Source organism: Ceratotherium simum, chromosome 2 (genome assembly GCF_057802395.1).
Source record: "Ceratotherium simum simum isolate JZ-2026a chromosome 2, ASM5780239v1, whole genome shotgun sequence".
NCBI classification, from domain to species: domain Eukaryota; kingdom Metazoa; phylum Chordata; class Mammalia; order Perissodactyla; family Rhinocerotidae; genus Ceratotherium; species Ceratotherium simum.
In genome coordinates this window covers 73,864,437-73,889,424 of record NC_141901.1, presented here as the reverse complement: position 1 = coordinate 73,889,424, position 24,988 = coordinate 73,864,437, and the positions used below count along the sequence as shown (strand labels likewise).

General features: G+C 35.4%; 1 protein-coding gene across 1 annotated transcript in view; it reads left to right on the top strand.

The window, feature by feature from the left end:
* The window catches only part of ZNF326 (zinc finger protein 326), a 36,579-nt gene extending 23,320 nt beyond the window's left edge, over nt 1-13,259 (top strand). The window contains 6 exon segments of the mRNA XM_004420862.3: nt 1,814-1,961; nt 3,137-3,236; nt 5,223-5,353; nt 7,294-7,389; nt 12,296-12,551; nt 12,554-13,259. Coding sequence (XP_004420919.2) covers nt 1,814-1,961; nt 3,137-3,236; nt 5,223-5,353; nt 7,294-7,389; nt 12,296-12,551; nt 12,554-12,660 — 838 coding nt within the window. The 3' untranslated portion in view covers nt 12,661-13,259.
* Nucleotides 13,260-24,988: the final 11,729 nt, after the last annotated feature.

The window sequence follows — 24,988 nt, the reverse complement described above, 5'->3', positions numbered from 1 at the left end:
CTTCTAGTTGCTGTGTGTGGGACGCCGCCTCAGCATGGCCGGACAAGCGGTGTGTCGGTGCGCGCCTGGGACCTGACCCGGGCCACCAGCTGTGGGGCACGAGCACTTAACTGCTAAGCCACAGGGCCAGCCCCTGAACTTTCATTTAGCTGTTTTCTCCATAACTCTAAATATAAACCTGATGACATAACCAAAAGAATGTGAGTTCAACTAAATTGTCATTTTAGGATAAGAATCCTTTAAAATAGTCTAAAATTATTTTAATTTACCAGAGCAGTTCTACTTTGAGTTAGGAGGATAAGAGATTGACAATAAATAACTATTGTTGTGATATGTTCTTTTTGGATATTTCGGTGCTTTCAATATAATAAAGAGGATGGGAAGGTGAGGGAACCTGTGAGGAAAGGGATGGTTGTCTGAGAGGTGTGGACAAACAGCAGTGTGTGGTGGAGTATGTGGCCAAAAGAGAGTACAGAGCGCTCTTGTAGGAGTTGACTTCTAAATAGGAGTGCAGGGAAATCAGGGAAATGGATGAACCGATTTAGGAATCCTAGGGTTGTGCTAAAAGTTGTTAGGCAGCCCAGGTAGAGGGCATGGCTTGAGGTAAAAGCAAAGGAACAGGAACGTTTCATTGATATTCAGGAAATGGAAAGCTGTGTAGATTGAAAATGACTCCAGTGGGGTGAAAGGTGTAATCTAATTGAAACATTTAATGAGGACATATTATGTGCCAGATACTGTTAACTGTTAAAGGTATTAGTGGATAAAACCAAAAAGAGAGAGAGGAGAGATTAAGAGCTTTCTTAAATAGCAATTGAAAGTGTTTTGACTTTTTTGAGCCTTGAGGAGGCAGTGAAGGCTTTTGAACAGTAATGTGCGGTTGCCTCTTTTTGGAAGTAATAATTAATTGAATAATTACTTTGTGCCGGGAACTGTTCTAAGGGCTTTGTATATATAAATTTTTTTAATCCTCAGGGTAACTTTATAAGGGTTCTCATCTCATTAAGATAAGAAAACTGAGACCCCAAGAAGTTAAGTAACTTGCCCAAGGTCACATAAAGGGGCTAGGATATAAACCCAGCAGTTGGCTCCAGATCCCATACTCTTAACCAGGAAAATAAATCTAATAGTAGTGTAAGGAATTAATTGGAAAATAGAGACTGGAGATGGAGAAACCACTTGGGAAACTGTTGTCATAATTAAAGGAGAAGAAAATAATAAGAATATATAAGGTAGGAACAATTAAATGGGAGAAAAAGGGGGAATTCATTCTGGGATGACACCTGAGCTTCTAAATGGGTGCGTTTGTCCAGTCTTGGCCTATTAGTCATCCTGAAGTGGTCTTTAGAGGACAGGACTTTTGATGACCCAGGAGCTCCAAGGGAGTGAATTATGGTTGTTTGGTGTTCCAGACAACCTGGCTTTGTTGATACTGCCTTAGTGGTTTGGAAGCTTGAGGATGGAACAGAGTGTAAAATAAGTAGTGGAACTTTGGAACTTGTTACTTCTTAAGGTTTGCTTTGGTTTCCTAACTGGTCTAGGCTGGAAGTGGATAGCTTAGGACTAGATTAAATAGATACACTAATTCCCTCTTTCACACTCAGAAGTGCCTGGATGTGGCAGAAGTGCAAGGTGGTGTAATGATAGTGTTGTCCAAACAGGTACTTAAAGAAACACTGTTTTTTCTGACTTAAGCTAAATTATTTCATAAAGTGGAAGAAAGGAAATCATTTATGTTGGTAATTAGTTTCATTGATATATTCTTATGAACTCTTTCTAAGTAAATGAAAGAAAACTTTTTTTTTCGTTACAGAATGGCATTCACATGTTCATTTTGTAAATTTCGAACTTTTGAAGAAAAAGATATTGAACTGCATCTGGAAAGTTCTTCACATCAGGAAACATTAGATCATATTCAGAAACAAACCAAATTTGATAAAGTAGTTATGGAGTTTTTGCACGTAAGTAGCTGTTTTGAAATGAAAAGCACTTTATCTGACATTTGAATTTATTTTTTCATAGTTTCTCATCTCTCTCATTTTATGTTTCTAAAAATTTAATTTACTGTTTACTTAAAGAACGAGTTGTTTTAAAATTAGCCCAGACTTAGATGTGAATTCCTCCTCTATAATAGAATTTAGATTTGTTATTTGAGAAAAGATTTTACATTTTTCACAGTAATTTCTGGCAGAGGTATCAGGAAAAGAATTCATTTAGTAACTGTTTATTGATGTAGAATCAGCTGTCATCCATCGAGAGACTATGTACCTGGTGTTGTGCTGGCTACTTTCATTTATGCCTCATAACCATTCCTTTTTATCATGAAAGATCATGCTCAGAGCAGTTTAGTGACTCTCTCAGTAAGTGGCAGAGTCTGAATTCACAGCCAGGGAGCCTGCTGTCTGTTTGTTTAGGTGTCCTTTGTATTATCAGTGTGTGGTCATCAGTTCAACAATTTTTCTTGAATACTTAAGGAAGGTGCTGTGTAGGCACTGAAGACACCAAAACTACCCTCAATGAACTAATAGTAATAGGAAATAGAACACACTCACACATATACCGATGACAAAGTTAAGTGAAAGGGCCAAGAGTGATAGTGTGGGCAGAAGGGGATTGGAGAAGAGGAGGATAGTTGGGGCCAGGGATGCTTAAGGAAGGGGCTGTAGGTGGACTGCTAATTGTACATAAAATTAATTTGGGCAGAAAAAGTGGAATTGTTAGAAGGTTAGAAATACAGTGATCATTCACTCTATATGCTTGCAGAATTGTATCCCTTAATTAAAGTTTCTTTCTGTAATTTTGTTCCTTAACTGGTTCCTTACTGTCATTTAGGACTTAAGTACTCACCTGCCCTGAGAAGACCTCTTGAGTATTCCAACTCTCTTTGATCTCTCTTGCTTTATATGGCTAAAATACGTTTTGAAAAGTGAAGACTTTTTGTAGTTTCTTAGTATTTTATGATAGTCTTTTCAACTAAAGTGTAAGCTCCTTGAGAACAGATATGAGTTCTTATATAACAGGTATTGTTATCTTCCATGGGCCGAGCATGGTGCTAAGCATATACTCAGTGCTCACTGAAAACTGATTTTTGGATGTTTTGGATCGGGTTTTGTATTCTTCCTGTTTTGTTTTCTAGGAATGTATGGTGAATAAATTCAAGAAAACATCTATTCGTAAGCAACAGACAAATAATCAAACAGAAGTAGTCAAAGTAATTGAAAAAGATGTTATGGAAGGTAAGTATTAAAACAAATTGTTTTAGAAATTTACGTGTATATTTTACACACTGTAACCCATTTGAATGTAAATGATGCTCACTGGAGTGATACAGTACATGGTTATGTGTGGTAGCCCTTTGACTCTCTGTTCCCATGCTTACAAATGATCACTGCCTACCCTTACCTCTGTCCCTTCAGTTTTAGAGGAAAAGTCAGCTGTCTCTCTAGATGGAATATGCTTCTTCCACCTGTCCTCTGGCCCTCTTGCCCTTTCTCATCTCCTTAAGGACTTTTGCTCAGATAGTGAGCTCTTCTCTTCTGTTTTTCAGTCTTTTCTTCTCTTTTGATTACTTCTCTAAAGCCTATGCTCTTATCTTAAAAAAAAAAAACAGAACACTAAAGAAACAAAGGAAAAGAAAAACAGACACTAGTTCCCCTAAAACATGCCTTTGTTTTTAAACAATCACGCTTCTTTCAGCATAGTCCACACTGGTCTCTGTTTCTTCACTTCCCATTTATTGCTTTACTCACAGTAGACAACTTTCTGCTAGCGTTAGTCTACTGACACTGCTCTGACAGAGGTTACCAACACCGATTTCAATACGTTCTTTTGAATTATTATCTTACTTCTGCAATGTTTTTCACTGATAACTATTCTTCCTGAATCGATTTCCTCCCTTGGTTTCTGTGGTATCTCACTACCCTGATCTTCTTTTTTTTTCCCTTGTCATCTTTTTACTCTTTGTGCTTTTTTTCCCCACCAGGCTTTTAGAAGTTGATATTTCCCAGTATTCTGTCTTTGGTCCTATTATCATCTCTCTTTATATTCCTTCCTGATGAATTCTTTTACTTACAGAGCTTAAATTAATATCTATATGTTAACTACTTATACATCTAGAGCACGGATCTCTCTTCTGAACTCTGATCTCATACATCCAGCTGCCTACTAACACCTTTATTCAGCAGTCCCACAAAATCAACATATCCAAAAAATTTATCCTCTTCTTGAGCATTCCCTACCCCATAAAGAAAACAAAACAAAAACTCAACCAACATGTCCTTCATTTATCTTGGAAAGTGGCCCCACCATGAAAACCAGAAATATGAAGTTAATCCTAAGTACTTACTTTTACCTTCTATATCTGTAGCAGTGTGCTATTGGTTCTTTCTTTTACGTATCTACCAGGTCTGTTTCTTTACCTCCTCTTCAAATATTGCATTTGCTCAAATCTTTATCTGTTCTCTTTGTAGTTGTGGTATTTTCCTAACTAGTTTCCTTACTTCCAGTCTTTCTTATCTCTTATTCTACTACATGATTTCACTACTTGAGGAATTTTCAGTGGCTACCTCATCCTCTACAGGATAAAGTTCTAATTCCTAGGCTTGGCACACAAACCTCTCCGTGATCTAGACCTCACTCTTTTTTTCTCTTCTCATCGTTTGTCCCTTCTTTATATTCTGTGCCCCAGCCATACTGAATTACTTGCAGTTCTCAAAAAGTGCCATTTTCTCTCACATCTTCCCCTTGCGTATCTTTAAGCCTTCGCTGTAATAAACCTTGATTACCATTTTCAAGATCCAATGTATTTTTTGTTCCTTATGAATCCAGTTTTGACACCTTTTCCCCTTCCTTACCCATGCACATTCATAGTCATGGAAATTCTTATTTTACTATAAAATTAACATTTTTTTTTTTAATATTTTTGGGGGATGGACTAGAGACCTCAAAGCATGATAGTATAACATGATTAGGAAATATAATGTAATTACACTTTATAATTTTAATGTATTATCTAAATATTTTTAATCCATATATGCAGATTTATGAGATATGATAGAAAAACTCAACATAAACCTACATACTCTGATCCTTTTTTTGGAAGAAGGGGTATAAATAATCATGGAAACGAAATAGTAAAAACTTGAGTTGTCAGAAATAAGAATATATGAGTCATTACTTTTCTCATTAATAAGAAAATAATAATAATTGGATTTCTTTTGTAGGTGTTACTGCAGATGATCACATGATGAAAGTAGAGACTGTTCACTGCAGTGCTTGTAGTGTGTATATCCCTGCTTTACATAGTTCAGTTCAGCAGCACTTAAAATCCCCTGATCATATCAAAGGGAAGCAGGTAAGTTTTGATCTATCTTAATGAAGTCTTTGAATTATTCATCAATCCCTTATTGTCTTTTAAAAGTTGTTTCACACCTACCTACTTGCATACAATCCTGTTAATCTCGTGTGCGACTGTTAGGAACCAAAAGTGGGTTTGCCTCCTGACAAGTTACAATCAGACTCTCAACCAGAAGTAGTTGTCACACAAAGTAGAACTTATTTGTAGCAAATAGGAGGCCATGCAGAATCATTTCCAAAGTCCCGGCTATCCCTGAATATGGGACAGCAGGGGCCTTTTATTTTGGATGGGGAATGAATATTCAAAAGGGAGAAGTGGGCATTCACTTGTGCAGGCTTAGTTGGAAAACAGGCTTCCACATACACTGCAGGTTATGGTAATAAGGCCTAAGCTCCTCCGAGAGAGGAGATCTTAGCGTTAAAAACGAGGCAGAGGTCATAGGCCTTGCTCTTGTGGTAGGGTTTGGTCTGGTTCAGGGTGGTTGTTGATTGCATCTCTTAGACAGTTAAATGTCTAACCTAAGTTAAATGCTTCCTACCCACCTTTGAGTTCCTGGGGCAATTAGTCAGTGACATGGCTAACTAAAGATACCTAGAGAGGCATTGTAGTATATTGGTTAAGATTATGGGCTCTGGAGCAAGACTTTCTGGGTTGAATCCTGGTTCAGTAGATAACATGTGTTAAACAAGTAAATTAACTTTTCTTTGTCTAAGTTTTCTTGTCTGTAAAATAGGGATGGATAATCATTCTGCTCTTTATGTGACTGTTTAAGGGTTAGGTTAATTAAAATATAAAAGACGCTTAAAATAGTGCCTGACACATAGTAAGCATTCTGGAAATCATAGCTGTTGTTGAACTGTTCTTTTTATTATTAACATTTTTTTTTAAGTTGGTACAAAATGGTTTTATGACTGTGAGTGTGCACGTGTATTTTAGAACAAAAAAGAAAGTAAAGATTTGATTATAATATACGTTTCTCTGATGGTTGGGAAAAATAAATTAAAAAAATAGGATTATCAGTTACTATCTATTGTTACATTTTGAGTAGAATTTACTCAAAAATACTCAAAAATTCTAGAAGAATTTACTGTTTTTTTTTTTAAACCTTCAGTGCACGGTTGTATATCCTAGTTGTTTTTAGTTTTTTTTTTGATTAGCATATTTTGGCTTCTATATTGGTTGGTTTTATTTAGTCAAATTTACTTCAAATAAAAAATGTTTATATTGTGAGAAATTAGTTTGTTTGAAAAGCATATTTAAGATATGCTTTTATTCAAATAAATTAATATTTGACTATGCTTTTAGTCAAATATTAAAGACTTAAGTTTTAAATAGAACATACCTGGGTCTTAAATTTGTATTTTGTATTGAAGTGAATCTCATTTAACTCAGATTTTTTTAGCCACTTTGAGCCATATAATCTTTTTAAAATCTTTGTCCTTTCACTTCTCTTTTTATATTTCCTTGACACCTTTTTGCCAACTAGACATTCCATATTATTACCTTTCCTCCTTTGTATAGTATAGCCTTGTGATAACTACAGCCCAGAGGAAGACTAATTACTCTAACAGTATGAAAAATTATTCTTTCTTTTTTGATAGTATGAAAATTAATAGTTGGAGTAGTTGGAGCTGGGTGGGGGGGTGGATGTAGAATAGAAAGGAGAGAAAGCAACTGTCTAGTAGACCTAGACTGATAGTATTTGGTGACTGCCTGTTTTTTGCTAAAGTAGGGCATCTTATTGAATCTTCATTGTTTTAATCCATAGGTGATTTAGATTATGGTCACAGTAGCTGTTGTTGCTTTATGGCTTAATTTGCCAGAAAGTAAATCATTTAAATCTGAGGAATTAAGTTTACAGTGTCATTTTAATTATGGAAATATATTTCATGGCATGGTTTTCAAGTATGTACCTCATTGTGTTCTATTTTTCATAGGCTTATAAGGAACAAATAAAAAGAGAGAGTGTCTTGACTGCTACAAGCATTTTAAATAATCCAATAGTGAAGGCGCGATATGAACGTTTTGTTAAGGTAAGATTTTAGGGCAAAAACTTTTTAGGTTATATCGTAGTATCGTGATAATTAAATGGTGACATGATAACTTTATGTGATGTTTAAATATAGTACAACATTAGGAAGAATTTTACTTCATATCTTGCGTACAGGTAAAACATCTTTTTCCCTAATTGTTGGGATTTGTGAGGGGAGGGAGCAATAAGCCATTTCTCTTTCATCCCCTTTCTGGCTCTGAGTCATTTGAGAGATACATAAGAGTCTGATAGAAAATCAAAATGTCAGGTTTATTCTTGATTTTAAAGAAAAGGATGACTTGAAGGATATATCTTAGATGTGTAGTTACTATGAACCTTCTAATATTTCACTCTCAAATTAAGTAGACTTATATCCCCCCAAACTCTGTTACTGGTTCAGCTAGACGGCAACAGGCTTCCCCTAGTTTACCACATGACATAGAACAGACAAAAATGTACCTCTCCAGTTGTTAGGAAGACCCAAAAAGAAGGGACCCAGAAGGGATTGAGTTGTACATGCCCAATTTCTTCTTCCAGGCATACTAATTGGATAAGTCATTCCACTTCCTTGGATGAAAAATTTGGAGGGGAAGCAGGAGATCAGATATGTTCCTTTAGGTCCTTCTGAGAAATGCATCATTAGATGATTTCGTCACTGTGCGAACATCATAGAGTGTACTTACACAAACCTAGATGGTATAGCCTACCACACAGCTAGGCTGTATGGTACTAATCTTCTGAGACCACCCGTGTATATGTGGTTCATTGTTGACTGAAAGGTTGTTATGCGGCTCATGACTGTATTTACATTGGTAACTAAATTTTTGTATAACTATATTATAGATTAGAGAAGTTTTGTTTATTTTGACTATTTCGATCATTAACAGGTACTCTGTGAAGAAGCCTGATATATATTTAATGACCATTAAATTATCCCTCAACCAAGTGACTTCCAAGTGAAATCTCAGTTCTTTCCACTTGTTCTTTAGGGGCCTATTTTCTGATTTGTTAATCGTATTTGTCACTGTTTACTGCATTCTTGATACCACTTTTAAAAAAAGAATGCAACCCTAATTGAAATCCAGTTTTATGATATATGGCATCAGAAACATAATAGCATCCCAAGAAGTGGAAGCAACCTAAGTGTCCCTCGACTGACGATTGGATTAAGAAAATGTGGTATATATATACAATGGAATACTACTCAGCCATAAAAAAAGACAAAATCGTCCCATTTGCAACAACATGGATGGGCCTGGAGCGTATTATGTTAAGTGAAATAAGCCAGAAAGAGAAAGACAAACACTGCATGATCTCACTCATATGTGGAATATAAACCAACACATGGACAGAGAAAACTGGACTGTGGTTACCAGGGCAGTGGGAGGTGGGCACAAGGGGTGAAGGGAGTCATATATGTGGTGATGGACAAACAAAAATGTACAACCCAAAATTTCACAATGTTAGAAACCATTAAAACATCAAAAAAAAAAAAAATTTGCCAAAAAAACATAATAGCATCATAGCTAAAATAGGAAAAATTAGGTTTTTTTCCTTGCTATATCACAAACTTTTGAGAGGTTAATGATTTCTATTGATGTATGAAAGTAATTTTTAATGAGAGAAGAACACAAATTAGAATTTCTACAGGATTTTCAAGCTAGATTTCAGAGTCACTTCGTGGAATGAGAGACATCACTGGTGGGAGTGTCTTGCTTATGTGCATATTGTGGGGAAAGTACCTAAACTGAGGAGAACATCTCTAGAACTTTGTTCCTCCAAATGTGATCCATGGACCAGCAGTATTGGCGTCACCTGGGAGCTCATTAAAAATGCAAAGTTTCAGTTCATGTCCAGGCCTATTGAATAAGAATCTTCATTTTAACAGGATCCCAGTTGATTCATATGCATGTTAAAATTCAAGAAGCACTGATGTCACATTACTTAATGTGATTTCCCTTTGTTCAGCATTTCTGTCTGCTCTGTTCCCTGCTGTCATTCCCCAAAATATCCTCTGCTTATGGTCAGCTCTGGTCATGGCTTAAAACTTTACTTTCAAGTGCTCTCATTCTGACAAGATACCTTTTTGATCTTTGTCCCCTGAAGCTAATCAGTTCATCAATTTCTCCCAATTCTCCAACTGTATCATCTCGTTCTACCTTCACTCCTTGGCCTGAGCACCCTTACAACAATGCAATGCTGCCATTCTACAATTCCTTAGTTATTTGTTCTCAGCCAGTTACCAGATCCCAGCACTGTGCCATCTCTGGTTAGCTTTATTAACTGTCTGTCTTACTAAAAATATTGTGGAAATGTGCCAGTACTGTGTTTGCCACATTTTCACTGCAGTTCACAATAATTTTACTTATTACCAATCAATTCAATATGCTTCCTATACTGACTGTTTTAGACTTCTTCCACTTTTCACATATCCAGGTTTCATCCCTACTCCCCTTGCTTCCCATGGTATCTCTTTTCTTAGGGAGATTGAGACCATTCGATATGAACTCTGTAAGTTCTCTCCTTTCTGCTTTAGATTTATATATCTTTCCCTCACCTTTATTGTTATCTATGAAGGAAAATACCATTTTCGTCCTTTATCTGTGTTCTTGTTTCATCAGTTATCTCTTTCCTTACTTATAACTGATTTTTTCCTCTTTATTATTTTACTATTCCTCCCCAAACAGAGATGCTTATGAGTTCCCTAAACTAAAAATGATTTAACTTTTCCTAGACTCTGGCCCTTCCCATCTATTATCTGTTCTCTTACCACCATACTTGAAAAAGTGGTTTACTCTCATTGTGCTCTTTACTTCTTCTGTGTTATTCACTCTTTAACTTAGTAGTTCTCTATTGAAGATACAGTCAGCTTTCTGTATCTGGCTTTCTCTGTTCTCATCTGCGGATTCGGCCAACTGCGGATCAAAAGACCTACAATGGTTGCGTCTGTACTGAACCTGTAGAGACTTTTTTTTCTTGTCATTATTCCCTAAATGAAACAATATAACACCTATTTACATAGCATTTGCATTATATTACGTATTAGAAGTAATCTAGAGTTGATTTAAAGTATGTGGGGGATGTGCATAGCTTATATGCAAATAGTATGCCATTTTATATAAGGGACTTGAGCAGCCGCAGATTTTGGTATCCACAGGGGTTCTGGAACCAATCCCCTGTGGATACCGAGGGATGACTATGTAATTGGAATCACCTGTGAGGCTAAACTCAAATAAGAAGCTGCCTAGGCCCTTTTTAAGACCTTCTCAATTAGGGTTTCCCAAATTTCTCTGATAAATATCTCCCAAAATGCTTCTTAAATATGCAGGTTACCAGACTTCTCCCCTGGAAATTTTGATTCAGGAGATCTGAAATTGATTCAGGAATTTGTGTTTTTAGCAAGAGCTTCAGTACTTGACTAAATAAAAATCTCAGAGCGTGGGACCTGGGCTTCTGTTTTTTGAGAGCTTCACAGGAAATTGTGACAATTCATTATTGGGCAGTCATCGTCATCTAACTTCCACTTACATCATAGTTTGGAAACTGCTCTAAGATTTACCAGTGACATAATTTTCAAATAAAAATTTTAACATTTTATTTATTATTTTAAACATACGAAAGTAAAGGGGTACTATAATAAATGCCTCAAGTACCTTCACTCAGCTTTAATAATGATCAACTCTAGTGACCTTTTTCAGTCCTTTTCTCCTGTTACTTGTTTGCATTATTTGACACTGTTGGTCTATCACTTATTCTTGAAACTTTGTTTTGCCAGATAATACTTTACTATCCTGGCTTTCCTCCTGCATTGAGTGTTCCTTTTCTAACTTGTGCCCCCATGTATAGACATTTTTATAGGGTTTTTCTTCTCAGCACTTTTTTTCTACTTCCTCCCCCAGCCCAGCCCCACCCCTGGGCTATCCCATTTAAAGACCTTGGCTTCACTATTCACTCCGTATAAGCAGTTCACAGATTTGAATGTCTTACTTTGAACTCTCTTCTCTGTTGAGTTACAAATTTGTAGCTGCCTATTATTAGACATTTAGACATCTGAAATTCTACTTACATATAGCATATACCTGCTGCTTCCCCCTTCCCCATCCTCCTTTACCTATTCTGTTAATGGTGTCACTGCATCTTTTACACTTCCGTTTCCTGGGCTATTAGAGTTGCCCCCTCACTAGCATTTCTTCTCTTGATACTCCTGTTCATTCTGCACATTCCTACCTGGTTTATCTTAAAGTGTAGCATGAACCTTACACTTTCCTGCTTAATAACCTTAATTTCCTCTTCTTTTCTTACTCTAATATAGCCTTCTGATATGGTCCAGTTTTTGAGACTTAATGCAGATACATAATTCAAGTATTTAAATACATTGAAATATTAAAAGAAAATTGTATCTGTGAATGTTTAGTGAAGTAAAGATTTATCTACTTTTTTAAAGTAAAAGTAAGGCATGATGTCTTATAGGTACCTGATTTTCATTTGAGTTTTAAAAAGTACTTGATTTTCATTTGAGTTTTTTAAAGAGATCCTGCAACAGAAGTACATTGAATACTAGTGTAATTAAGTAGAACAGAAATCTTTGCTTCATCTGCTTTGTTTCTACCAAAACCCACGTATTTGCCTTTGTCATATATATATATATATATATATATGACTTTAGAAGTTCAGTTAAGAAAATATGGCCTTTAAGCATCCCAGTTTATGGAATATAAGGTAATGATTTAAGTAATTTATATATTTACATTGGTATATGAATAGGTACTCAACAAACATTTAATAGATTTGTCATAAGTTAAAAAGCTTCAGATAGTATTTACTTTTAATGATATAGCAAATACAAATTTCACGGATACAAAAATGAATGTGCTGATTTTCAGAGCTGTTTCTTCTTATGTTTTTAGGGTGAGAATCCTTTTGAAAATCAAGATCATTCTCAAGATCAGCAAATAGAAGGAGATGAGGAGGAGGAAGAAAAGATTGATGAAACTATTGAAGAAGAGGAAGAGGAAGAAGAGGAAGAAGAAGAGGAAGTGGGGGAAGTAGAAGAAGTGGAGGAAGTAGAGGAAGTGGGAGAAGGTGGAGGAGTAGAGGAAGGGGCGGACATAGAGGGAGTGGGGGAACTGGAGGCACTGGGCGAAGAAGAGGGCGTGGGGAAGGAGAGGGAGTGGGGGAAGGAGAGGGCGTGGGGGAAGGAGAGGAAGGAGAGGAAGAAGAAGCAAAGGAGGAGCCTGTCGGCTTCCCTGTTGACCAACCTGAAGAAAATTAAATATAAGGTATTAGTCAGATTTAAAAGAAGCTTTAAATTTTTGTCCTAATGTGGAAAAGGGTAAGAATTTTGATAGTTTAACGTATGAGAGTTAACACCCATATTGCATGCATTCCACACATTAAAATTTGTTTTATATAATTTCTAAATGTTTGGCATTTGTTTAGTAAAATGAGGGTAAGACTATTTTAGTTTAGTTTTTATAGCTACCAAACTTAGATTCGATAAATTGTTTGTATAATTTTTAAGCTTAATTTTTATTACTTTATTGGTGTTAAGGATAACAGATGTGTATTGTTAGTATATCTATTCTAATTGTTTGAACTAAATGCTGCTCTTGGAAGTATATATTCAAGTGTGCATTAATGTTTTGAATACTTACCCTAGAAGAGATAAATTGGGCAAGTATTTTGTGCTCTGACTGTGTATTTTTTTACTGCATTGGACACTAAATAGTAATTTGCGTTAAGACACGCTTAAAGGCTTTTTGTGACCATGTTTCCTTTTGTAGCAATAAAATGTTTTTGGAAAAACTCTCTCCCTGGATTAGCAATTTTAAATGAAGCAGAGTTCATTAATTAAATGAGTATTTAAAATCAGGACTTGCCTTATAGTATGAGTTCGGCTCAAAAGTATTTCAGGATGATTGAGAAGACTTGAATTAAAGAAAAAATTTACCTCAATCATCTTATTTTTAAAAAGTATGACTAAAATATTTTTTTTAACATATTTCAAATAGAGATAAGTCTGTAACTGACCTGTTTATACTTGTTTTAATTCATTCCTTTTTTTCTGTGGCTGTGTCAAATGTTGAAATCTTTAAAATACATTTGAATACAAATAATTTTTCATAGTTGTGTTAGTTATTTTGCATGTCTGTTTTTGGCTGAAGACCCAAGAAGCAAACTATCACTTTTTTAAAAAAGAATTATTTCTCCCTTTAATATTTCTCTCCTTTTTTTGCTTTTTATAGCTCATATGCTTACATACTCAAAAAGAGAAGATGAGATTGATTAGATGATCTCTTTTCAAATGACCATCTATGTTACTGAAAAGCAGTGCTCTTATTTCTTTGAATCTTTACTCTGGCTTCTTTTGAGAAGGGGACTCTTTCAGTGAAATTAGCTTCTCAAAATTCTGACACATTGAATAGATGAATATATGGGTATATTAAGTAATTTTAAGGCCTTAAGTGGGTGAATGTATGGCATTTGTAGAATTTCACAGATAGTTTCTCTTTTTTGCATACAACAAAGCTTTTAAAAATAGTTATTTTTTTGGCCAATATGGGTTTATTGTTGTGGGCTAGATTTGCTTATCTTTTTTTTTTTTTTTAATTTTTATTTATTTATTTATTTTTGTGAGGAAGATCAGCCCTGAACTAACATCCATGCCAATCCTCTTCTTTTTGCTGAGGAAGACCGGCTCTGAGCTAACGTCTATTGCCAATCCTCCTCCTTTTTTTCCCCAAGGCCCCAGTAGATAGTTGCATGTCATAGTTGCACATCTTTCTAGTTGCTGTATGTGGGACGCCGCCTCAGCATGGCCAGAGAAGCAGTGCGTTGGTGCACGCCTGGGATCCGAACCCTGGGCCGCCAGCAGCGGAGCGGGTGCACTTAACCACTAAGCCATGGGGCCGGCCCTAGATTTGCTTATCTTTAAGCTGGGAAAATCCAGTAGGCATTTATATCCACTTGTAGGGTTTTGGAGCCAAATAATAGAAGGTCACTTGAAGACTGGAGAAATTTGGATCCTATCTGGGAGTCTGTATTTACTTAAACAGGCTTCAGAAAACCTTTTTGCTTAGGAGTTCAAATTTTAAGGATAACAGGACTTGATCAACCCTCTTGTTTCTTCTTTATTTTAAAATATTTGTGGAAGAGCTAAGTTAAAAGGAGAATAGATCCCTTTGAGTTAGAATTAGTGGATTCTTTTGGCACTAAGTAGGGTGTTTTTTTTTAAAAAAAGAGTGTCCCTAGTAATTTGATTAAGATGTGAAACTTGGAAAGAATCCTGTATAACCAGAGTCTGTATAACAACTTCTAAGTAAATTTTTTAGAATGAGAGATAAGAAAGAACATCTAAAATCATATGCCGCATAATAACGTTTCAGTCAACGTTGGACTACGTATACGGCATAGATGATGGTGGTCCCATAAGATTAGTACCATAAGCCTAGGTGTTTAGTAGGCTATACCATCTAGGTGTGTGTAAGTACACTCTGATGTTCACACGAGGACAAAATTGCCTAAGGATGCATATCTCAGAACGTATCCCTGTCATTAAGCAATGCATGACTGTAGTAATTTTTTTATTTTGCTGAGGAAGACTGGCCCTGAGCTAACATCTGTTGCCAACCTTCCTCTTTTTTTTGTTTGAGGAAGATTAGCCCTGAGCTAACATCTGTGCCAATCTTCCTCATTTTGTATATGGGTGACCACCACAGCATGGCTGACGAGTGGTATAGGTCCGCACCCGGGATCTGAACCCGAGAACTTGGGCCACCGAAGCAGAGTGAGCTGAATTTAAACCACTACACCATGGGGTCAGGCCTAGTAATTTTTGTGGGAAACATGTAAAAACCTTTATTCAGACTAGATTATTTGCAAGGTAGTAACAAAGTGTATTTTGTTATTGTGCTTAAGTCAGAAACTCAAATTTATGTATATCTCATTGGTTAATTTGTAGATAGACAGTTTAGTTTGCAGGCAGATTAAATTTTGTGATCCTTAGTGTTTATGTTTTCAATACTTTTGTGATAAGGATTTATGTAATATCTTTAATAACTTTTCAATTTCTGTTATCCAAGTATTATTTGTTTTCTTTATTAAAAAGCTAAACATGTAGTTCTAGTAACCAAAGAAATTTATTTACAACCTACACAGTTGTTTAAGCCAGATGCCTAGGGACTGTCCTAAATTCTGCCCTTTTTATCACTCCCTATCTCCAATCTATCAGAAAGTCTGTGTTTTCCACTTCCAAAATTTATCTGCCCACTCTTCCACCTTGCTGCTACCAACCCCAGTTCAAGCCACCATCATCTCTTTCCTGGACTGTTGAAGTAGCTTATTAACTAATCTTGCTTCCACTCTTATACCCTGCTAGAATCAGTTTTCCACACAGAAGTACAGTCTTTTAAAAATGTAATTCAGATAATGCTTGTCTCCTGGTTCTTTTCGTACCTGTACAATCCAAACTCCTTTTCTTGGCAGTCAGACTTGGCCTATCTTTCCATCTTTATATTAGGCCATTCTTCTCACCAGCCATGATGGCCTTCAGTTAGTGTTTTTTCATTTTGGTGAGGAAGATTGTCCCTGAGCTAACATCTGTGCCAATCTTCTGCTATTTTGTATGTGGCATGCCACCACAGTATGGCTTGACTAGTGGTGTGTAGGTCCATGCCCAGATCCGAACCCATGAACCCTGGGCTGCCGAAGCAGAGCACACAAACTCAACCACTACACCACTGGGTCAGCCCCTCTGTTAGTTTTTTAATGGAGCTCTTTCTTATCTTTAGACCTTTGCACTTTCTGTAACCCATACCTGTCAGCTTTTCTTGGCAGATTCTTCATCCTTCAGGTCACCTTAAATGTTAGAAGAGGTTTTCTCAGGAAATGAAAGGGCAATAGTTCTTAAGTTTTTGTGAAAGTGAGGATTTGGGACTGCCTGTACCCCAGATCTAGATCATATTCTTTGAAGATGATGTGGGTGGTTTTTTTTTTTTTTTTTTTTTGGTGAGGAAGATTGGCCATGAGCTAATATCCATTGTCAGTCTTCTTTTTGCTGAAGATTGGCCCTGAGCTAACATCTGTGTCCATTTTCCTCTATTTTGTATATGGGACACTGCCACAGCACGGCTTGATGAGTGGTGCGTAAGTCTCCGCCTGGGATCTGAACCCGAGAACCCCGGGCCACTGAAGTGGAGTGCGTGAACTTAACCACTATGCTACTGGGCTGGCCCATGAAGATGATGTATTTTTAATAAGTATCCCGGGTGATTCTGATGATAGTGGTCAAGATTGCATTTTAAGAACATTTATAGTGCCCTCAAACAAATTTCTAATGCCTACAACTCCCATATCAAAACAGGAGCTTCTTCCCGTTAGTACACAGGCATAGGTTTGGGGAATTCTCCGTAATATTTTACAAAAGCATGGGAATGACCTGTAACAGACCTCTGGGAGTCAGAAAACTGGACTTCGTCCTTGTTTTTGTTTTTTCCCCTATTAGATTATTTAATTCTTACAAGCATATCGTGAAGTTATGATAATGGGAATGGTTATAATTTCCCATATAACTGGCTCTCTCTTGTATCGTTCCACTACTTGAAATCCTTCATTGGCTTTCAGTACCAGGTGGTATAATATCCATATCCTTTTAGTGTGGCATCCCTGGCTCTATGGGTTTTGTTCCTTGCCTGCTTCTCTAGCTTTATCTCAGTCTTAACATATTTATATTAACTGCCTATCCCCATAAACATTTGAATTTATGATTCTGCTTCAGCAGACAGAGTGGTTCCTAGAGTTGCCAAGATTTGACTATAACCTGACTATATTATAACATCTCGATATTATATTTATATTTTATAATACATTTTATATATCTATTATATATTTATATTTTATATCTATTTTATTTTTTATAATTTACATTTTATATCTATTATATTTTATAATAGTATAATATTATATAGTGTAATATCTAAAAAACCTTGAATGCTTTCTAAGAATGAGATGAAAATAACTGAAAGTATATAGAGAAATGTGTATACCAAAAGTCATAGATATATAGAAAGAAGAACTACAAAACAAATGTTGGTAATGCATGTTAAAATGTATTTGAGAATTCCATTTTTATTGGCAAGATTGTTCTTATTTTAGAGGTAGATAGTATCAGGTTATCTTACTGTTATCAGACACATTATTTCACATTTGCTTCGCCTACCAAATCGCCCTTATTTTGAATACAAACAAACTTTTAAATGTATTTGTAAAATATACATAGCATGAAATTTACCACTTTAACCCTTTTTGAGTGTACAATTCAGAGGCATTAATGACAAGCAAGCTTTAAATTACAGTTTGACATTCATTGTAGTTCTGTTGATGCACAGAAAATGGAGTAGTCATGCTGGCAGAAGTGTTTTTCAGTCCATGTAACAGGTATAGTTCATATTATAAATTAACAATTTGACGTTATTTGATAGTTATAGCCCCCACCCTGATAGCTGGATCTCTATTTGATGTGCAAACAAAATCAGAGCCTGCAAGGCTGGAGGGCAGATTCTTAGCAGTGGTAAATTCAGTCAGCACTGCCACCATCTGAGGCCTCCTCAGAAACAATCATACTAGTCTCTTCCCACTGTTCTCTTCTCCTTCTCCTCGTTTTTTGTTAAAATTTTTTTTTTCAGTTATATATTAGGGGTAGGGGTGAGGTGGTATTGATGGTGACAAGAGATGGCCTCCCTCGTGACTGGGAGTGTGGAAGGGAACTACAAGCAGCTTAGTTGTTAGATGAATGTAAAGTATGAATTTGGAGAGAGTTCCAGATCAAAATGGCGTACTGGATTCAAGTCATTATCTTCTAAAGTTCTCTTAAAATTACAAAAGCTATGCAATGATCAAAAATTACAGTAATATAGAGAAATTCATAACCACACTGGAAAGACAACAAGGGTGCTATGAAGCATTTCTGGAAGATGTAAAACAAGGAACCAGATCTTAGTGAAACAAAGAGAGCCACAGCCACATAGAGATGAAAATTGAAGAATTACCTCCATTGTTAGAGGCAGCTACGAGAGTGGGTGGCTATAGTATGGTAAGACGAGTTTTTAATGGACTGAATAGTTATGAGAAAAAATAATGAAAAAGGAGACAAACACTTATAATAAATCCTGACAAAATTTCTATAATCCCAGCATAAAGGGAACAATCTCAAAATGTCTAAAGAGAAACAATTTACCTCTAAGGGGAAAAGAATCACATTGGTATCAGACTTGTCATCTGTACATTGGGATGCTAGAAGATAACATTATTTTTAAAGTTAAAAGGGAAAATTATTTTGAATTTAGAATTATATTTTGAGTCAAACTATCATTTTAAGAGTGAAGGCACAATAAAGACAATTTAGAAATTCTAGAACATGGAAGGATTCAGAAATTAACTGTCATAAAACTATGCACTCAACAACAGGATATCAAATTATGTCATGAAAAACTGTTGACAAGGAGAAACTGACAAATTTGCAATCATAGCTAAGTATTTGAACACAGCTCTTTCAGAAATTATCAGATATGAAGAGTTCAAAATTGAGGATACAAGTTTTGAATCATACAATTAAAAAGCTTCAATGGTTATAGAGTATTTCTTTTCAAATACCGTGAAAAAAATGACCATGAAGCAGGCCACAAAGAAATCACACAGCCTCCATCGTATCATCACAATGCAACAACTAGAAGTTAACAAGTGAATAGCAATCAATTAATAAAAATCTAATCAAATATGAGAGAAAACACTGTCCTTGTAATACTTGCATTTAAAAAGAGAGAAAAACATAATTTTAAGAAAGAAAATTTCTGTTTAAGCTGTTCCAGATTATACAGAAATTTGAAACACTTCTCAGTTTGGTCTCTGAGGCTAGCATGACCCTTATTCCAGAGTGTTGTCCATCAAAGATAGCTATGGACCAATCTCACTTAGGAACAAATGTAATCATTGAAAAAAATTAGCAGATTAAATCCAAAAGAATATGTGTCGTGGCAAAGTAGGATTTATCCAAAGAATACAACATGATCTATTAATGGAACTCAATATATTAGGAAATGAATTACTGTAACTTAAAAAAAAATGGTGAGTTAAATGAGAAAAAAATCACATAATAATCTTGACTGGTGCTGGAGAAACATTTCCTAAAATTTAACACTCATTTCAGATTTAAATCTTGTCAGTCTAGGAATATAAAGAAACTTTTTTAACTTGGCTAAGGATGTCTACCAGAAACCTTCAGCAAGTGTCCACATTCAGTTTAGAATCAAGCCTGTTGATTCTCTTCACCTCAAGAAACAGAAGTATTAGGGAGAGACAAGACAGTCATTATTTCAGGCAATGTGATTGTGGAGATAGTACATCCAGGAGAATCAAGTGAAAAACTGAGAAATTTTAAATAAAAGTAATTTTGTTTAACAGCTCAACGTATAAAAATCTGTAGCTTTCTATAGACTAGTATTGGCTAATTGGAAATGTAATTTAAAAATCCTATTTGCAATAAAAATCTGAACTATATACTATCTAGGGATAAACTTAATGGGAAAAGTACAAGATCCATACAAGGAAAACTACCTTTTAATGAAGGGTATAAATCACTTGAATAAATAGATAAACATTCTGTGTTCCTGTTTGTGAAAACTCAATATTGTCTAGATGTCAGTTATCTTCAAATAAATCCATAAGTTAATTATAATTCTAGTGGGATTTTGTTACTTAGAATTAGTGTTGCCTGTGACAGGAGTTAAAAATAACACTGGCTTAAGATTGAAGTGTCTTTTTCTCATATAAAAGTTCAAGTGGGCAATCCAGGTGTCAGAGACTGAGGCTCCCTCTATACTGTTCTGCCGTCTTCAAAACCTCTGATCTCCAATCATCCTGTCTATATTCCAGTCAGTGGAGAGGAAGAAGAAAAGAAAGTCACACACCTTCACCTTAAGAACAGGTCCTGGAAACTGCACTTACATTTCTACACTAACCTCATTGCTTAAAACAGCCCCATGAACACATCTGGCAAGAAGGCTGGGAATTGTGTTTATTCTATGTGGCCATGTTTCCAGCTAAAAAGCAGGAGTTCTATTATAGGAAAGGGGAAACTGAATATTAGGGTACTACTAGCAGTATATGCCATTTAAGCTGATTCATAAATTCACATGCAAAGTAAATAACCAAGAAAAAATTAAAAAAAGAACAATGAGGAAACCTTGGCTTATGTTTCTTACTAGAAATGTATAACAAAACTACAATGACATATCAAAGATAAATAAATAGATCAATGAAACAGATTAAAGAGAGAGACTCATGTAATATGTAGATATGTAGTATATGGTAAAGGTACCATTTTGAATCATGGGAAAAGATAAGGTAGCCAAGAATGATTTGCAGATAGTAGAGTAGTCACACTGGGGGAAGACAGATGGTTATGTCGCATTATACACAAAAATAAATTTAAAGTGGATTGAAGAGATAAAGGTAAAAAAAAAAAAACAATTCTACACAAGTACCAAAATAAAATGTAGGAAAATCTATAATTTGGGGTAGAGGTCTTTCTAAGAAAGATATAAACCCCAGAAGACATAAGGAAAAATATTGACAAATTTGGTACGTAAACTATTGCAGGGTAAAAGACACCCTAAACAAAGTTGAAGGAAGAGTAACAGAAGGGGGGAAAATATTTGCAATATGTATAAGAGGTCAAAGATTAAGTCAATGAAGAGCTCCAATTTATCAACCATTATATTGATAAATACTCAAAGATTTATAATAGCCACTTTTGTTGAGGAAAACAGGCGCTCTCCCAGATGGTCAATGGCTGAATAAATTGTTTCACCTTATTTGGAGGGCAATTTGGAAGTAACTAGCAAAATTTAAAATGTACATACATTTGATCCAGTCATCCCAACTTTAAATAGCTATTCATTTGCCTGAAATCACAAATGCCTGAAATATACATGAATGCAAAGATAACTTAGTTCATCTAATCTAAAATGTATTGAGGCTAATGCTTTTTTACTATTACTAGATGTCAAAAAAGGTTTCTATACAACAAATACCAACTGGCTGACAGCAATGTAAGATGCCATGAATTGTAAGATGTATTCCAGCCCCAGAAATGATAAAATGGGGGGAAAAAGTGTGTCTAAGAATTGCTGAAACAGAGCATATCTAAAAGAATGGTCTTTGCAGCATTATTTGTAATAATGAGAAATTGGAAACAACATAAATTTTCAGCATTAAGAAGAATAATTAAATTATGCTACAATCATAACAATTGAATACTCCATAGCCATCAGTAAGAATGAGAGAGATCTGTATGTTTTGACGTGGAAAACTCTCCAAGATATATTGTTAAGAGGAAAAAGCAAGTTACAATATAACGTATGTATTAGAGTTTTACTAGAAAAACTATGTATGTATATATGTAAATATATAAATCTCAAACTGTATATTTGTATAGAAATGCAAAAAAAATAAAAGTAATATATTTACATAGAAAAAAAGTCTGAAAGGATGTCCAAATAATGTTTACATGTGAGGAGGGAAGTTGCATTGGGAAAGCAGTGATTTTTTTTTTTTTTTTAACTCTACCTATTTCTGTTTTTTGTTTTTTAAACAATGAAGATATAATCGTATGTCATGTTTATAATGTAAATGTTTAAAAATAATCTGGAAAATAGAAGTAAAAGAATAAAATAAAATACACCTAGAATCCAACCACCAGAATCCAAGCACTATTAACAGTTTTTGTGTATTTCCTTCTAATCCATTTTTCTTTGCAACTAGGTAAATGTTGATACTGTTCCTTGAGGTAAGAGACACAGGAAGAGGAGCAGGTTTAGGTGAAGAAGATGACAAATCAATGTGGAGGCGTGTTAAGTTAGTATTGCCTGTGGGACATGAAATGGTGATAGCAAGTCAAGTAAGCAACTGGATCTATGGGCACGGAGCTTAGGGGAGCTCGTGATAAGCTTACAGTATTAATGCTTTCTCTTTCAAGTGGTGAATTTTAATATTCATGTGTCTGACACAAATAAAAATGTAATTTCTGGTGGTCCCATAGTGTAACACAGCTTATTAGCCTTGAGATTCAACAGATCTTCCTTCCCTGCTGTTCTCCACCCCTTACCCCAGTATACCACTTTTAGTTCTATGCGTCTTGGGAAAAACATTTAAATTAAGAAAAGCCTCAGTTTTCTCATCTATAAAATGAAGATAATGTTACCTCCCTTGCACGATTGTTGCAAAGATTAAATGAGTGTAAGTAAACACCTAGCTCTGTCTAGGGTGCTTAGCTCTCAAAATTTTAGGTTTCCTACTGTTGCCTAAATGGCAGAGCTCATTTACTTATTTTTTATTAGAGATAAAAGACAAAAGAAAGTATTGGCTTGTAAAATTAATATAGAAATTTAGGCTTTTTTCAAATTCATTTTAACCTATTTTTGATCTTTCATAACGTTTAAAGTTTTGAAGATTACATTACATCTACTCATTTCTCCATAAGGTTTGCACAGGCCTTTGGTCAATATTAACAAAATCACAATTATATAATTTGATATAACTGAAGAGAAATAATTCATGAATGTCTTATATAACAGAACTAATCATAGTTATTCCCAATAAGTTTTTCCTGAGGCATCAGAGGTCCTCAGCTGACAAGGATATTAATAACCTGCCAATGTTAGAGCTTCAAACTCAGCCACCCACAAAGAGTTCAATAACTCTCCTCAACTGGGATTTGAATTCCTTGTCAGTGCTGAGGTCACTATCACTGTTAAATGACAGATGTTTTCTTGAAAATCCCTTGTATCTCTTCCTGTGACATAAAGTTCAGTGCCTGCAACAACAGGGTGGTGTTCTTTAATAACTGTTAAATTTATTCTTTAGAGATTTTACAAAGATGTCCTATTGCTCGTGGAGGACTCCCTTGACACCCCACTCTGCATTTTCTTTTTGCATAATGCATACAATTTAGAGCCACCAGGCTCCCTGTTGTATAGCTCTTGTATCCTTGGTTCAGTATAACCAAAATACCCATAAATCTCCTTTTCTTCCAGTAGCTTTGTGCAGCAGCTGGGGTATGACAGTGATGTCCCTGAACTATAATTTCAGACAGCCCTAGGGTGGACAGATAGACCAATCCAAACCTACTACGTCAGATAAAGTGATGTTGTTTGCACAAGTCAGTGTCCTCAAGAGGTAGTCATGTAATACTCCCAATTTATATTCTGCATAAAACTCCTTTTACAAGTTATAAACTTCCTATAGGGAACAAATGTATCCAGCTAAAGGATGCTGAACATATGACTATGTAATGTAATTTTAAACTCAAAAGGAATCAGCTAAGCCTTTTCCATCCTAGAAGGTGAAAGCTATAAAAGAAGCCATAATTTCTATTTAAGTATAAGATTCTTCAATTTGGAATTCTAATCAAGCAATGTTTTCCTGAGACCCTAGGTTTGATATGTAACGCTAGGAATATGACTGATTAATATAAATATTTGAATTGTACATATCATGAGACTTATGTACTTTATTCATAGTCACACAAAAATTTAATTGATTATTTTATTATTTGTACTTTATTGACTTACACTTGAAGCAGCTAGTTAAATGATTCCTATTATCACATTAATTGCGTTAGAGAAACCTTGACTAAATGATATTCTTGTGTTTTTATTTGCATGGTACGTCCTAATTCTTCTCTCAGTCCAGATCAGAGATTCTCAGTCTTGGTACTGTTGATGTTTTGGACTGGCTAATTCTTTGTTGTGGGAGGCTGTCCTGTGCCTTGTAGGATGTTCAGCAGCATTCCTGGCCTTTGCTTAATAGATCCCAGTAACATACCCCCAGTCGTGACAATCAAAAATGTTTACATACATTGACAAATGTCCTTTGGGAGGGAAAACCGCCCCCGGTTGAGAACCAGTGGTCTAGCTCTAGTAAAAGGAGTTGGGTGTGGAATTTGAACTCTAAATGTTCTGCTTGAAGATATTAGGGGAAAATAAAAAAGCCGCCTCAGATTCAGCTGTTCTAGGAAGCATTCCTGGGCTTTCTTGACGTTTTCTCCCTCTACTACTCACCAACAAAACACGCTGTGGATGTTTCTTTCTCCACTCTATGCTATAGGCCTCTGCTTCCTAGAAAGTTCTATGTATTACTCTTTTTTTTGCTATCTCCAGCTTCTAGCACAGTACATGGCACGTGGTAGATGCTCAAAAAGTGAACTGGTTGAAAGAATGAATGTTATAGTTATTTTTCTCTTGGAAGTATATGTCTATAAATATACAGACCTTTTTAAAAATAGTTGTGTCCAGCTATTTTATTTTGCTTTGTGTTGTCCCTTTAATTTTTATAAGCCTGTGAAACTTTATTTTCATGAAACATTATTTACACCAAATATATATTGAGAGCTTACTATGTGCCAGACACTAATGCTAGGAGCTGAGGATACAGTTATGAACAAAACAGACATAATCCTTGCCCTCAGGAATCGTACAGGTGATTAAGAGGTAATTACAATTCAGGAATGACCTACTTAGGTCTGACAACACTGGTTTCCAAGCACA